This window comes from Leopardus geoffroyi, chromosome E1 (assembly GCF_018350155.1).
Source record: "Leopardus geoffroyi isolate Oge1 chromosome E1, O.geoffroyi_Oge1_pat1.0, whole genome shotgun sequence".
In the NCBI taxonomy this organism is placed as follows: domain Eukaryota; kingdom Metazoa; phylum Chordata; class Mammalia; order Carnivora; family Felidae; genus Leopardus; species Leopardus geoffroyi.
In genome coordinates, this window is record NC_059330.1 from 15,635,672 (window position 1) to 15,652,685 (window position 17,014).

Sequence of the window (17,014 nt, forward strand, 5' to 3'; positions counted from 1 at the left end):
CAAAAAGCAAGGTGCAGAAAAGTTAAGGACCTTGTCCAAGGTCATACAGCAAGAGGGGTGGGGGGAGCCAGGATTCAAAACCAAACAGCCTGGCTCAAACCTCATGTTTTTAACCCCTCTACCTTACTGCCTCTGAAAACACAAAAAAGTTATGATGTCAGGAAATATTTGGTATCATTAACCTAAATATGCCCACGAGGTAGATGCCAAAACAAAGAGAAACTGTAAAGAAATATTCTTTTTTTTTCTTTTTTTTTTCCCAACGTTTATTTATTTTTGGGACAGAGAGAGACAGAGCATGAACGGGGGAGGGGCAGAGAGAGAGGGAGACACAGAATCGGAAACAGGCTCCAGGCTTTGAGCCATCAGCCCAGAGCCCGACGCGGGGCTCGAACTCACGGACCGTGAGATCGTGACCTGGCTGAAGTCGGACGCTTAACCGACTGCGCCACCCAGGCGCCCCTGTAAAGAAATATTCTAAGGCTTTCTTGATGTTTTTAATGCAGTTTCTCCTTAAAACTTACAGAATCAAAGGTGTAAAAGCCCTTGGGTAGGGCAGCCCCAGGCTTGTAGCAGGTCACGATGGTGAGCATGGTTGCAGCTGTCCCCCCACTCCCCATTCAAACATCACTGAGTTTGCTCCGTCGTGTTGAGTCATCGTAGCTACGATCCAGTGGGGCTCTACTCACTGCTTCCTGCACAGTCGTGCTGTATGAAAAATGGGAGGGGTCCCTCCACCCCTTGACATTTTACATCTTTCTAGGTTGCTGTCCAAGGCTACAAGAATCCAGCTGTGCTTTTCATTTTTTTTTAATGTTTGTTTATTTTTGAGAGAGACAGAGACAGAATGCGAGTGGGTTGGGGCAGAGAGAGAGGGAGGCACACAATCTGAAGCAGGCTCCAGGCTCTGAGCTGTCAGCACAGAGCCCGACACAGGGCTTGAACCCACAAACCGTGAGATCATGACCTGAGCTGAAGTTGGGACGCTTAACCGACTGAGCCACCCAGGCTGTGCTTTCAAAATGTATTTATATAACAGGAAGAAAAAGATAAGAACCACACACAGCAGAGGAGAAAACTGACATTTTACTCAGGAGTTTTTGTTATTGAAAGTTTATTACATCCAGATGTAGCCACTCTGCCCTCAAAGAACTTCAGGCCTAGGCTGGGTCTTTGTGAGGATGGTTAGCAAGCAGGGGAGGACCTTGTTAGTTAACCTCGAAAGCTGCGGTGCCTCCACCCCCATTCCTCACCACCTCTTCCTGCCCCACCTTTTCCACTGAATCTCTCACTTCTCTTCCTCAGTGACCCTCCACTCTAGCCAGACTCCCCTTTACTTCCCCCTGTTCCATCTCTAACCCTGACTCTGAACCTTTGCCTGGATGCCTCCCCTGGCCAAGATGCTCTCCTGCCACCTCTCTCAGGCTCAACTCAGGGCTCACCCAGACAACCCCTACTCACACCATTCCTCTGTCTCAGTTTCAACTTCTGTCATCTGCAACACACTGACACTGTATTATCATTTTTTTTTTTTTTTTAACACTTTACCATACAGTGTAAGGATGTCAAATGTTCGAGAAACATGACGACCTTCTCCCATCCTGGGCCCAAAGCCGGCAATGCTCTCAAGAATGGCTCTTTTTCATTGGTCTTTGGTGTAATTTCAGAATCTGTGTTGAGAGAGCATTCTGGCCAGTCACTTCTAATAAGCTGAAGTTGGTACAAAGGTGAAAGGTGCTTGCTACAGAGGAGAATCGTCGGCAATTCATATGTTTATCATATGCTCCTTGAGAGGACGGATAATGTTTCCGGGACCTCTGCTCTCCCCAGGCCCACCCCTCACATTTACGTGTGAGGTTAATCTTTCAGTTATGTTGGTGCCCAATACATATGCAGCTGATCAGCCCACGTGCTTTGTTCCTGAAGGATGGGAATGGAAGGGTAGGAGAGTGGAGACGGGGCAGGGGCTGGTGCAGTAGAGGGGAGCATGTAATAGGAAAGCAAAGGGTTCCACTTGAGTCTTCTTAGGAGAGATTCTAACCTCCAAATCTCTACTGCTGACCAAAAGAGGGGCCAGAGCTCCAAAGTGCTTTTTACTTTAACTACTTATCTAATTCTGCTAGCAGCTGAAGTCAGAATACCTACTCAAATGCCTCAGATTTCCGAGCCAACCCGATCAATAAGATTATAAACTAATTAAACTCATAGAGCATAAAGAAAATTTCCACTTAAAAAAAAAAAAAACAACTTCTAAAAGACCACCCATACTTGGCAGGCCATCTCCCAAGTCACTTCTGACACTGCTCTCTGTGTAGGTGAGACATAATCCGTTAGAATGAGCTTCCCTCCCTTCAATCTCTACTCTCTGCACCTGCGTGCTTCTGAGCCACATGAGACACTGGAAAACGAGTAACTGACATGTCACAGCATAGATGGTTCAGTCCATCGATTTCCAGCTGAGCATTTAGTATGTGCAAGGCTCTGGGCTGTGTTTGCCACGCATATGAGACATAAGTGAGTCCAACTAAAGAAAAAAAAGCAAAGGTTGTCACTTCTTCCAGGTGCCAAACACCAGGCTGAGTTTTGGTGAGACCTTCTGGCAGGGTTACTAGGGAAAGGAATGTTGTAGCGTAACGACCTGCTGATTGGAATCACAAGGAGGCGTCTTTTACACCATAAAGCAAGTACAATCAAGCAAGAGTTTATAAAGGGCCAAGTTCTGATTAAGGTGTTGCTGGGTGTGGGGGTTAAGACATGCATCTGCCTATTAGAAGCTTTGATCTTATTTGGGGGGATAGGACCCTCATGCTCATGATATTTAGATTTCAAGACAGCAACTACACGCTAATCTTGTAGTACAGACAAGAGGAACAATTTGTTTCAGACAAAGGAAACTAGAGGCAGCTAGAGAGAAAATTTCGCAGCAGACTCAGGTGAGAATAAAGGCACGGAGTCAGAAGTGAGCACAGATTATGATGTGTGGAAGGGAGGATGTAAGGAGGAGGGGACGTGCCTAAGGTGGAAGTCACAAATTGGAAAAGCCCGACCTACGGTTTGATTTACAAGCTCCTCTGCATTCCCACAGCAAAGCGCTGCCAGCTTCATGTCTTCACAGCGGGTACCACCGACTCCCAAGAGGCCATAAGCCTATAAAGTAGGCATTGTGCTGGGTGCATCAGAAATTCAATCTCCTGTAATCCTCCCAACAGCCCTGAAGAGAAGGCGTTATTATCTCCACTTCATAAATGACAAAATTGAGGCTGAGAAAAAGACTGTAACTTGCCCTGGGTCATGGAATTTGTCAGAGCCAGACTCTGAACCTGGGGATGCCTGACTCCCAAGCCCAGCTCTATCTACTCTACTGTGCTCTGACTTTGCAACACTAAAGTGCTACACAGAGAGATGGAATTGTGCTTATTGCTGTGATTCACTTGCTCTCCGGCTTAAAGGAACGTGTCACAGATGTGGATGGTATCTTTTACCCCCTCCCCTGTAGCTTGAGCTTTCTGAGCAAGATGTATGAGAATGTCAGGGGCCCACACGAACTCCTGCTGGGGGTTCTGCTGATCAATGAAATGACCCAGGAAGAAAAGACCAATGCAGAGCAGTATTAGTAAAGGACGAGCAGGGCAGTTTCTTCCGGTGGATCTGCAGTCGGCATCCCTAGCAACAATATTCTAACTGGAAGGCAGAGTGGTGACGGCACGGGGAGAGGCAGGCAGCAGTCAGTCAAAGCTGGCAAGGAGGTGAGCATGAGCAAAGCAGCTTCAGATCCCCAGGAAGTTATAGGACTTGTTAAACCGAGGGTACCCAAACTGATCTGCACCCCCTCCCTCTCCTGCCCTTAGGACGGGGCCAAGGATTTGGCTCTGGTGTGGCCAGTGGGGTTGGGAAGCCCAGGTATGTCTTGAGCACAACTGGGAGATGGATTACACACAGGTAAATGGAGCAAATCAGTAAATACACGGAAGATCTGGGGGGGGGGGGGGGGGGGCAAGTTTCTCACTGCTGCAGAAAGTAGTTACAGACGAGGAAAGGGGGAGGCTAAGATAAATCCTGTGGTGTTAGAGCAGAATTAGAGTTACCAGCATAGATTCACAGGTTCTAATATAGGCTGGTATAAAAACAGATACCGATGCATGTGTTTAAACATGTATGTGTATACATACATATATTTCTCAGCTCTCTCAGCTGCGAGGACCTAGAAGCATGACATCCGAGGAGTAATGAACATACTTGATGCCCGGAACTTAGTTTCTAAATATCATTCCCCACCAAAGAAACAAGGGATCCTGGAAAAACAGATGACTCCAGGGCTGGCGTAGGAAAGTACAAGATGGGCCTGGTATATTTTGTTGTGCCAGAAAGGAAGTGCCCCAGAAATGACAGGAATATGCAAAAAGCACGAAAAACCAGCTCGAAGGGGGGTTCCAATGGCCAAATCAGGGACAATTTGAGCATTAAAATAACGATGGATCCTGCAAGAGAAAAAGGACATCAGTGGAAAAACTGGTGAAGCCCAAATAAACTCTGAGTTTAGGAAAGAGTACTGTACCAGTGTTAACTTGCTGGTTTTGAGAACTTTTCTATGGTTACGTAAGATGTTAACATTAGGGGAACTTGGGGAGAAGGGAATACGGGAAATCTGCACTACTTTTGAAATTTTTATGTAGGTTTAAATTTATTCCAACATAAGCTTTAAAAAAAGGTAATAATGGCTATAACCCATTGAATAAAATAGGAATTGACGAGTAGGTGCTGATACAATAAATGGGGAAGAGAGAAAGCTTTTTCTTAAAATATAATGCCAACTCATAAATGTAGAAGAAATGGCAGTATTAGAAAAATCACCATTTGGCAACGATCTTGGTAATAAATGATTCAGACAAGTATCAGGGGGAGGTGAAAGATGAGAAAAAGACTATTTATATGGTTTCAACGTTTCTCCTGACACTTATTAATTATTAATGACTTATTAATAGAGAAACCTGGCGGACTCCATCTGAAGTGATAAAAGTGAACACCACAGGCTGTAGGGCAAACTGACAGTGTGCCTCCCGGCATGAATTACTGAGAAGAGCCCGGCACTATTTCTGCATAAATCATAAATCATGAGGAAACAGTCGAACACAGACTGAGGGACATTCCACAAACTGGCCTGTGCTTCTTCAAAAATTTCAAGGTCATGAAAGATAAAGAAGAATGAGTTATTTTTCTGGATGGAAGGGACCAAAGAGACGTGACAAATAAATGCATCCTGTGATCCTGGCATGGACTCTGGGTCCAGAAAAGACCTGATCGGGACAACTGGTAAAGAGGAATGGGGTCCGTGAGTTAAATGGTAATGGCGGATCAAGTTAACTTCTTTTTTTTTTTTTTTTAACGTTTTTATTTATTTTTGAGACAGAGAGAGACAGAGCATGAATGGGGGAGGGTCAGAGAGAGAGGGAGACACAGAATCGGAAGCAGGCTCCAGGCTCTGAGCCATCAGCCCAGAGCCTGACGCAGGGCTCGAACTCACGGACAGCGAGATCGTGACCTGGCTGAAGTCGGACGCTTAACCGACTGCGCCACCCAGGCGCCCCGGATCAAGTTAACTTCTGATGCTCGCAGGTATACTGTGGTTAGGTGGACGGTGCCCTTATTTACAGGAAACACACGCTGAGGTATGAAGGGGGAATGGGGCCCTCTCACCTACGATCTGGAGGAAGTGCTGACGTGGGGAAATCTCCAAGAGAAAATCACTACATCCCCAAGAGTAAAAGTTCTATTATTAACTTCTTTCTTGCACATAAACAAAACTTGAGAAAGCCACCTAATGCACAGAAGGACAGCTTCGCCCAGCCTGCCGAGGAGATGGCTCTGGGAATATCCTGCTTCCTGCCCCCTCACCAGGTGCCGGCTCTGCAGTCCTCCCACCGCTGTTTGGCTTTTGGTGGGGGCAGGTGCCGCCAGAACTTTCCTCGGACAGGTGGGAGGCTGGGGAGAGGAGACGGCAGACCCCATGCCAGGCCCAGTGAAAAGCTGGGAACACTGATCGGGCCACACAACCGCTTAAGAGTCCGGAACAAGACCACTGGCGGGGGGCAGCAGGCACAGTTCCTGCCCACTTGTGCCAAATGCCAACACGTCACCTCGATTCACCCTCGCCACTAATCTTGTGAGGGGAACAGTACTAACTTCACCGTAGAGAGGACAAAACAAACTCAGACAGGTCAAGTACCACGCTTGAGGTCCCAGGCTAGTGAGTGCGGAGCTCTGACTCAAATCCAGGTCTGTCTGGCATCCAGGCCCACGCTCTTTCCACAATACCGTGCTGGGTCTCTGTCATCTGGGAGCTTGTGAATGGTCTAAGATTTTCCTCCCTTGCAGATTTCTGAGTCAGAGCTACAAGACTGTAACATGTACAAAATCAGTCCCCACCTGAGTCTCTTCCCCAGCCTTAGGACTCTTTGACAAAAGGGAGAAAGGGCTTTGCAGAACCCCTTGAAATTGTACTCAAAATAGTGGGGGGGGGGTTTATGTGATTTTTTTGTTTTTTGGGGTTTTTTTTTGGCAAGAGAGTCTACAGTCTCATCGGGCTCTCAAGGGGATCTATGACTCAGAAAAGGTTAATCACCACACAGCTTTAGGCATTATTTTGCCCGATTCTCTGCTTTAAAAGCTGAGGACATGGATTTCTTGAACTCTATTTTCTACTTCAAGCCTTTGTTGCTTATTCTGGAGTGACAAGAGCACAACCTACGCAGTTCTCCTACGAGCAGCTCCCACTGCTTCCCCAGCACTGTGGAAACATCCCAGTGAGGCCAGACGGCAGGATGAGTGGCGAGCACTTCATTTTTCACAGAGAAATGGAGAGTCCCTATGGAAGGGAGGTCTGGCTCTCTGCCTGAAATAGCACGGACAATGAGTACACTTTATATGAATCGAGGCCATGTGAAAAGAGTAGATACCACAATTGTAATAATTCAGAAAAATGACTCTCCAGACCAGGTGGATTTGGGGAACGTATGTGGTTATCTCCGATATGCACTTTAAACCTGGGACCCGATGGCTTTGAAACCTTTTGAAAAATAAAGAGTTTGGGTTGATGAGAGAAGACGGGCTTTGTCCAAGAAGAGTCATCCAAGTGGTCTGCTCTAAGACCTGTTAATCTAATAGGCAAATAACTGATCATTCCCCTGCCCCTCGAGGTGTCTTATTAACATCCTGAGAAAAAACCTTTAAACACAGAAAATGGCGTTTCAAAGAAGCAAATGGCAATAGTTAATAACTGCCTTTCTGTGTGCCTTCGGACATGAGCCCAATGGATAGAGAGGAGGCAGACTGGCTCTACAAGGTGAAATGTGAAAGCAACTCTTTTTTGGGGGGGGCATGGGAGGGGCAGGAGGTTGTTTCTGTTAGCACAGAAGCTCTTCTACAAAGTTTATTTTCTAAGGCTTTAACATGAAACATTTTGTAATCTGGGAGGAGAAGAGTAGACGCAATCTAATAGGCAAATAATAATAATGTTCCGTGTAGTGATTCCACTTGAAATAGTCTCCTAATCTTATGGTTTACCTCCAAAACATACTCGGAAACAAGAATTTGCTAACCCACACCACAGGGGGATTAAAAACAAAAACCAAAAAACTAAATCTCAGCACCTAAATGCTTTCCCAGAGAACTCCTCTTGAGAATTTTCTCACAGACGCTATTGCACTCCCTGCAATGAGCCACCGTCTGGTCCTCACAAGTGTGTTCTTTAGGCTACAAGGCCTCCTCTCAGAGCCAGGGCCAGCCTGTCTCCAGAAACCTGACCTTTCCAAACTCTGCCTTCCTGTATGGAAGGGCCTTCAACAGTTCTTCTGGCTGGGGACAGAGATTCAGGGATGAGGAGGGCTCTTCCTCCTTTGCGTGAATTACAGACACTGGAGTTTGAACATACTTCCCTGGCTATGAGGAAACTTGGCTGTGGTGGGCTGCTTTGTGGACATTTCTGAGAACCCCTGAGTTTGTAAAAAGTATATATATTAAATGGCTGATAATCCATGAAAGGAAGTTAAGAATGCATCCATACTGAATCCATACTGAAACGCCTCCTTACAGAATAGCTCCAATTAATTAATTCGGGAGAGACGATGGGAACAGAAAATGAACATTTGGCAAATGCTACAGTAAATTATTGCTTCAGGCAGGAATCATCAGGGCATGTCAAAACGAGTGGGCAAAGTGTGAGGAGAAACAGGGTATTTACGTAGTCCCGAAGTGTCCCACCGTGAGATACTTACTAATCACAAAGAGAAAAATAGTAGCTGCACAGTAGAGAAAGCTAGTAAGCGCCACCAGAGGCAAGTGATCAGAGCTGACATCACCATTGAGGGGACAGGTCCACATGGCGTGTCTCCCACTATGACGTACCGAGAGAGACACAGCATCGCCTCTATGGTGTACTTGCCTGCGATGCAATAATCCGGATTTAATCAAGAGCAAACATCAGACAAATACAGAAAGTAATCTGCCAGTACTCTGTAAAGCGTCAAGGTCATGAGAGACCAACGAGAGACTGAGGGAGTATATTCAAGGTTAAAGGAGACTAAAGAGACCTGACAACTAAATGCATGATGGGATCTCAGGCCAGAAAATGGACATTCATGCTACAGTGTTTCTGTCCTGATTTTGAGAACCGCGGTAATGTAAAATGGTAGCAATCTCTGGGGGAAGGGCATATGAGAATTTTGTATAGCTTTTCTGTAAGTCTAAATTATTTTGCAATGAAAACTTAAGCAAATGATACTTGAAAACATATACAGTAGAGATTAGGCTTTCTTTCCCCGGTTTCCAGTACCTGACATTGTCAAGGCTTGTGGGCTGACGTGTGCACACAGGGGAAGGGGTTGTTGGGATACATTTGGGAGCTTATCTGAGTCAGATTCAGGCTTCTAAGATTTATGAACACAATGAGTGATAACATTCGTAAGATATAAAAAATATCCTTAGCAGGTTTCCAGAGGGCGTCACAGGAGCCATGCCAAGTCCCTCCTTCAGCCTCTGGAGGGAGTCACGCCCTTGTGAGGCCCACCCGTGACCGGAGGAGGGAGAAATGCAGTAGAAAACAGCAAAGTATTCATCACTCACTTGTCCTGGGACTCAATATACACGTAGAGATGAGGCTCAAAACACTTGGAAACAATGCCATGAAACGGATTGTCTGGGGCTTTAGGCTTCTTTGGCTGTAAAGGAAGGAAAAAAAGAAGAAACCTATACTTGAGCCATCTTTGCAAGTTTTCAAGCAGTTTCAAAGAAAACATCCCTTCAAAGTTCACTCCTAACACAGATTAAAAGCACTCCACGTAACTAAACTGGGACTATGTCTTGCATTATGATTCATGCCAGTTTGTGAACAATGAGCCAGTTTTGTTAGCATCACTGACTTGCTTCGCATGTTGAAAGATTTACTGCTACTTTGATAACACACGCGCTTTTGATCTGGAAGCTATTCATCATCTTACTGATGTTTTAAAATTTTAAACCTGGCGAGTAACAGTACCTTATATTTGTACAGTGCTTTAAAATTTATAAAGTGCCTTCATGTGATCTATTTTTTTGGCTTTATTTTTTTGAGAGAGAGAGCGCGAGAGTGCGCGCGCAAAGCACGCAGGGGGGTAGAGAGAGGGAGAGAGAGAGAATCCCAAGCAGGCTCCACGTTGTCAGCACAGAGCCTGATGCGGGGCTCCGCCTCACGAAACCGTGAGATCATGACCTGAGCCAAGACAAAGAGTCAGATGCTTACCTGACTGAGCCACCCAGGCGCGCCCATGTGATCTATTTTTGATAGCCTCCATTTACTGACGGTTATCACAGACCAAGCGCTTTGATATGAAGTCACATCTCATCTATTCCTCACAACAACCCTCAGAGTAGGAATTAATACTACTTTACACCTAAAGAACGGAAGGCTCAGAGGGTTCTAGCGGCCTGCCCAAAGGCACAAAGTGAAGCTTCCTATCTCCTAAACTAGAATTTTCTATTATAGCATTGCTTTCCTGCAATGGTTCCTAGATTGTTGAATTTCACTGACAAGTAAATGTAAGAAAAAGAAGCATAAGGGACCAATATAGCGTTGCTGACTTTTTATTTTGCTCCTCTCCATTCTCGGTAGGTTCCTGAAAAAAAGAGTATTTTATACCCAAACATTTTATAGGGAGAACATACCAGCATGAGGGCAGTCCTTCCTTTTCAGACAGTTGGTGACCCTATACCAGCTTGCTAGCTGGGCAGGCAGCAGGCAGTTTTGTCTTTATTTTTTGCCTTGGACCAGTGTAAAACAGGGCTAGCACTGGTCCCCAGTTGACAATTAAAAACCACTGACATACAGACCATGTAGGTAGGCAAGCATTAAAAAACTATATTTGCTCCCTAATTCCTTTTCTAAATCTCTAAAAAAATAAGCGGAGATCTTCCTACATATTTTGTTCTATTCCTAAAAAACGTCAATTCTATTTATTGTCAAACACCAACAAAAGGACCCTGAGGCCTTGTTGGGGTTGATTACTAGAGTACAAACTGGGCATAAATTGACACCCACAGCATACTTGCTGAATTGAGCTGTTCATATCTTTTAATAAATACAGGAAAAGCTGAGCCCCTAATGATAGAAAGAATGATTCCCTTCTAGTAACTTTTAAAAATAAAACACTCTAATGGTTAAAAGCATCTGTAAAAACTGGAAATGAACACCAAAAATTAAACATCAACCCTAGACATATCCCATTCAATTTCCTATTTAGCTCTCTTCCCTTTTCACCTTTTGAGAGTTCCATGTCTTTACTTTTTTTGTTTTTGTTTTGTTGTTGTTGTTTCTTTGCAAGATTTTTAGAAACTCTGGTCCTTCCTAAAATCTGGGCTATTTTCCCTTATTGTCCCAAAGCCACTGCCAAAGTCAGGTCTCAGAGTGAGACTACAACAGGCTCCCAAGACTGGGTTCGTGGAGTTTGAACTCTGGATCCAAAGTTCCACTTCATTTCACAGGTGCCCCAGGAGTTTTTCCCACATGTCCATCAGTTTAACATGGCGGATCCATGACACAGTACGATGGCTGTGTGGGGGTGGTCCTTACCTAATTGTTCTACATTTTCCATGTCAGTTACCTATCTTTTAGTATTTTATTCTTTTCAATAAGGTGATTTTTTTTTTTTAATTTTTTTTTCCAACGTTTTTATTTTATTTTTGGGACAGAGAAAGACAGAGCATGAACGGGGGAGGGGCAGAGAGAGAGGGAGACACAGAATCGGAAGCAGGCTCCAGGCTCTGAGCCATCAGCCCAGAGCCCGACGCGGGGCTCGAACTCCCGGACCGCGAGATCGTGACCTGGCTGAAGTCGGACGCTTAACCGACTGCGCCACCCAGGCGCCCCTCAATAAGGTGATTTTTAAATGAAGAGGCAAATCTGATTTGTCTAACTTTTTTAAGACTAGGTGTCCTGATTTTAGAATTAGGAAATATAGCCACAACACCCAAGTATCTTTTTATTAATAAAATGTAATCATTATAAGGATTATAATTATCCCCTTTATTTACATGTTCTTCCCTTGACCAAAATATTCATACATCTGCAGGATACCTTCTGCTAATTATAAACTGGAATATAACTTATGTAATATAGAATGTTGTCGTATTTTTTAAATTAATTTTTTAAAAAGGTTATTTATTCTGAGAGAGAGAGAATGAGCAGCGGAGGGGCAGAGAGAGAGAAAATCTCAGGGAGGCTCCATGCTGCCAGCACAGAGTCTAACATGGGGCTCAATCCCAAAAACCACGATATCATGACCTGAGCCGAAATCAAGAGTCGGACGCTTAACCGACTGAGCCACCCAGGCACTCTAGACGTTGTCATGTTTTAAATCAACGTGTATATTTTGAACTTGGTTTTGTTCACTAATTTATGTGCAATTTTCCAATTACTGACAACAGTTTAAGTTATCGCCTTAGAATGGCTACATTATGAGATTTCAGCTCTACAAATTAGGTAATAGTGCTGTACTGAAACACATTTTCTGATTTTGATCTGTGGTGATTTAAGTGAATGACCTTCTTCTTAGGAAATGCACACAGAAATATTTAGAGGTAAAGGACATGATATCAGCTAATTTAAACTGTTCCAAAAGAGAGAGAGAGAGAGAGACAGAGGTGGGGAGAGAGGGACAGAGGGGGACAGAAATGGGAAGGAAAAAAAGGAAATGATAAAGCGAATGTAGCAGAATGCTAACAATTAGTAAACCCAGGTGAAAGATACTTGAGAGTTCTTGCAATATTCTTAAGACTTTTCTCTAATTTTGGTATTTTCTTTTTAAAAAGCAAAAAATAACGATAAAAAGCTTGAGAGATGGCCGTGGATGGCCTGGCAGGTAACCCCAGAGATGGTGGTGGAGCACTCAAGCAATGGCACATCACCCATGCTCTGGACGGCCTGGACGACAACAGTGTGGGAAAATGCAGACCTCCAAGCCTGAGTACAACAGGGGTTAGAATCAATTTCACAGATTTAATAATGCACTAGTTACGGTAGCTGTCACCGCTGGGGGAAGCTGGGAGGAGATGGGTACACAGGACCTCTCTGCACTCTGCAACTACTTATGACTTTATAATTATTTAAAAATGCAAAGCTTTTTTTTTTTTTAAAAAAAACATTTATTCTTCTTCGAGAGACAGAGTGCAAGCCAGGGTGGGGCAGAGAGAGAGGGAGACACAGAATCAGAAGCAGGCACCAGGCTCTGAGCTGTCAGAGCCTGACGCGGGGCTCGAACTCACAAACCGTGAGATCATGACCTGAGCCAAAGTCAGACACTTAACTGACTGAGCCACCCAGGAGCCCCAGCATACAAAGATTTTTTAAAAAGTGGTACAGGAGACTTGGACTCTGACTGTGAAGTTGTTTTAGGAGTATCTTAACCTATTTATTTCGCTCTTATTTTCCTTTTTATGTGTGTGCAAAAGCAATATATGATAAAAATCTGTGTCGAGGAGAGTCTGAGGAGCTCGCTCGGCATACGCATAAAAAGACAGAGTCTAAGGGATAAAAGAAAACAGCTACATGCTATTCCAGCAATCTCATCATGGTCAGTCTTCCACAGGCCATGTGCTCGATGAGGCCCCATGGAACAACACTCGGAACCCACAGAACATCGTCAGACCGCGCGGGCGTCCCAACCCTATGGCAGGTGACTGCCCACTAATGCTGCTCCTGGCAGGGAGCGGAGACCCAACACCTCGCCTCCTGGTCCCTTGCAGCGTTTTTAGTGTGAGTTGGAAGCAAAAGGGGAATAATGGGAGGGACTGCCCAAAGTTTCCTTTTTGATTTTTGTCCACAGGGCTGCCTCCGGCCTATAGCTGCTTTATGACTGTGCTCCTATTTAGATAAGAGGTGCTGGAATTTCAGCTCAAACTGGCGTCTCCCTTCACACCGGCCAGCTCCCCAAAGGGTTGATTCTCAGCTTAAAGTACATACTAAGTCATTTAGCAGTAGCATTCGGGCTGCATTTCTGAGTGTGTGAATTCTGTCCAAAAGCCGCAGATGTTTAAGTTATTTCCTCCCGGAGTTAGATGGAATAATAGAAGGTTACTGTTGTCACAGTAAGGAGCTGTGCAGCTGGCCCCATTTCCTTTTATTACTATCCAGTGTAAAGAGATTAAATCTAACTGCTTGGATCACCAGAAGGGTATGTTTTTAAACCAGAAATTCCTCACTTCTTCTCTGTCTCTGGGCACCTTCAGTCCCCTTTCGGATGCAGTTTTTTAACACTGGGAGTAGGATGGCAACTGACTGCTCAAACTAAATACCTCTTCTCGAGTTCACACCCCTTTCTCAACAGCATACACTCCAGGAGCGAGCAGGGAGAGGCCCTTACACCTTGCGGGCCAACTGTCTACTTATGCAGTGACGCAGTGAGTTGGGTAACCCCAGACAACCGCAGGCTCGGCTCACCTAACATCCTGTGGACTTCCTCCCTGAGGCCCCACGGGGCTCCCGCGCTTCCTGCGCACCCAACTCCAGAAGCCAGTAAGTGGCTGGGAAGACGGAGATCCTGGAGCTCCCACTTAATGGACCACCAGCAAGACATGGGCAGGGGAGGCCGCAGGAGGCTGGGGTCGGTATGGAATGTGAGGAGGCCTTAGTCACTGGTGCACACGTGTCCTCACTGACAAGCAATGGCCAAGGAAACTGCAGGTGGGTCATCTAGCCTAGGGGTTTTTGGTACTTTCTTTTTAAACAGATCTCAAACCCCTGGTTTGAAAGAATTCCATGATAGATGTGACTCAGAACAGAACTACTCTGTTTTGGAGGGACTCAGAGCCCTGATCTCCTCCCAACTCCCCACAGTGACATGGGATGGGGCACCAAGGAATAGAGTTTGAAAACCACAGGCTCTCTCTAAAGACGAAAAAAACTAGGTAAGTCTAGAGACAGTAAAAACCTACCACATGGTCAGCGGACCAGAGTCTGGCTCTGCCCTACCCCCTGGATCTGTGTCCTGTGTCCTTGGAATGAGCAGTCTTCGTCCTTACAACAATAACGTCTGGCTTCCAGGATGAGCAAACAGTTCCACGAGGGAGACAAATCATATTGTATCTACCAAACCAATTTCGTAGTAACGGGGCTGCTGTCAAAATCCAGTTTAACGACATCCAGAGATGACTGGCTAAAGGGATAACTTTTCATGGCAGCCACTAGCACTGGGAAGACACAGAGCCCTGAAAACAGAACTACCACCCAAAGCAAGCTCAAACGGGTGCAGGCGACGGAGTGTGGGTAGAGGACACACCAGAAAAGTGAACTCTACGTCCAGACTCCTTCCTATCGGGGTCCTTCTTCTCCAAATGTGAGAGATGCATTTCTTTAGTTGGAAGAAATCTGTTTTCTCCCACAAGAGTTGACATGATGGCTTCAAATCAGTTATACCTAATCCCACAGATCTCTGGGATATAGCCCTGAGGTATCCTTCCAGTTTATGTATCTGCCTGTATTCATGGGATTCATTTCTGTGTTCTCCACTTTTCACTGAGACACCCCGGTGTAGTGAAAGAGCTCCAGGAAAGGAATTCTAGTCTCTGACTTCTAGACCTTGCTTTCGGTCCTTGCTCTTCCACGCCCAAACTCTGTACCCCTGGGCAAATCACTTGACCTCTCTGAGCAGCACGCACTACAGCTCATATATAGAACCCCACAAAGAGAGAGGCAGGGGTTGGGAAGAGGAAATGGAATGGAGCATGTAGAAGAATCTGAAACTATAAAGCCCATGAAAATGTGAAGTATCCACGTTATTACAATTATTTAATCAGTGGACCAGACACATTCTACCACATTGCTTCGGAATTGCTCCTGGAAATTCTGTTCTCTCGGCTCCTGCCACGATCGTCCACCTACCCTCACCGTGCTAGGAATGCAGGGTTAGCTGCAAAGTGCATGGCTACAGGTTTCCCAGGCTGGTCTTCCCAGCCAGCCCCCTTTCGGCGGTGTCTGGAGCAAAACAACACTATAAAATAATCCTCGAGCAGCCAAGTGTAGAAAATTAAAAAGAAGGGATCGCTAATCCAGACAGGAAGAGGTCTGATTTATTGCTCTAACCACTCTGCCATAAAATGGCAGTGAAACAGCAACACCATTCTATAGGATGGAGGGAGGGGAAATTTAGAGTTGGAAAGAAAATCCAAAGGAAATGAAAGTGTTAGTGTGCTCTGAAAAGTAACTCTCCAAATATGCCATTGGTCACCTGGATGTTTCCAGGCCGCCCCGATGGCTTCCAGACCTCAAGTGCTTGGCTTACACTGAGTGGAGGCCTCTCCTAGCTGATGGTGCTGCTAACTTCACGGGGGATTGCTGAGCCTCTGGTGTGGTCACCGGACAGACAAGGACACCATCGAGGGCTAGGCTGGCAGGCACAGGAGGTGATGGACAAGGCAGGGAGGAGGAGTTCCCACCGCTGCACTGCACGGGCCAATGAAGCTTGTGCGTGTCGGTCATTCCAGTGGGGAAGCTCTTGGGGAACAGAGGTGGGCAGGACGGGCTGTTCTTCCATTCAGTTTTCAGATAAAGGCTTTCTCTAAGACCACCAAAGCTGTCATCTCTGCATGTGGTCAAGAGCCAAAGGACCATATTTAGAGCGAGCAGACCCATAATCGGAAGCAAACATTGGGTAGGTCGCATGTGGAGATGCAAACTGGACTTACTTGATCTAAGTCTCCCTTCTCTATCGCCAGTTCCTCCATTTCTGGCGCTGGTTCATCTTCCAGGAAGGGATTGGTCGATTGGGGTGGAGACTCGAGTTTTTTCTGTTAAGAAGACATGAGAAAGAGACAGGTATTACCTGAGTATACCCTCAATACCTTTTGCCATCGATCTGCTTTTTTCCTAGTCTCTCCAACAGCTGAATCACGAAATCTGATGTAATGAGCAAGAATGGAGACGACATGGACCACATTCTCACCTCCTGGCCTTCAAACTGTCTTGCATCTTCCTGAAACCTTATTGCCCATCCCACCCCAAACCCAATCTGGCTAAAACTCTCATTCATCCTTCAGCCTTCAAATCAGAAGTCCCTTCTTCTGGGAAGCCTTCCCCATCTGTCAAGTTTGGGTTAGATGCCCCTGCTACACGATTCTATCCTACCCAGTATGTCCCCAGACCAAGGTATTTATTAAAATATTGCAAATACCCAGTTGTCTGTCTTATCCCCACTAGATTCTGTAATGGCAGGGATCATGTCTGTCTTCCTCACCCTCTGTCTGGTGCCTGGCATTGACTAGCTGCTCCCCGAATATGAATGAATCAAAATGCTGGATGGGTTGGAATTCAAGAACAAACTATAAAGCTAATCTTACGTGTTCTAGATTATAGACAGGAGTCCCTTCCCAAATAAGTCCCATTACCAGAAACACAACAAAATCTCCTAGGGAAAAATTACTTCCTAGGTCCTGATGATGAATACTCTGTTAAAATATGTCCCTGAGTGGGAACACAGGCTAGTGGTAAAGCTGG

General features: G+C 45.5%; 1 protein-coding gene across 3 annotated transcripts in view; it reads right to left on the reverse strand.

Annotated features, from left to right (window-relative positions):
* VPS53 (VPS53 subunit of GARP complex) overlaps positions 1 to 17,014 on the reverse strand; it is a 147,926-nt gene that overhangs the window by 46,730 nt on the left and 84,182 nt on the right. For all 3 annotated transcript variants that reach the window (XM_045490503.1, XM_045490502.1, XM_045490501.1), the window contains exons 12-13: positions 16,207 to 16,308; positions 9,118 to 9,212 (exon numbers count right to left, since the gene is read on the reverse strand). In XM_045490503.1, the coding sequence (XP_045346459.1) occupies positions 9,118 to 9,212; positions 16,207 to 16,308 (197 nt within the window). The remainder of the gene's footprint in view (positions 1 to 9,117; positions 9,213 to 16,206; positions 16,309 to 17,014) is intronic.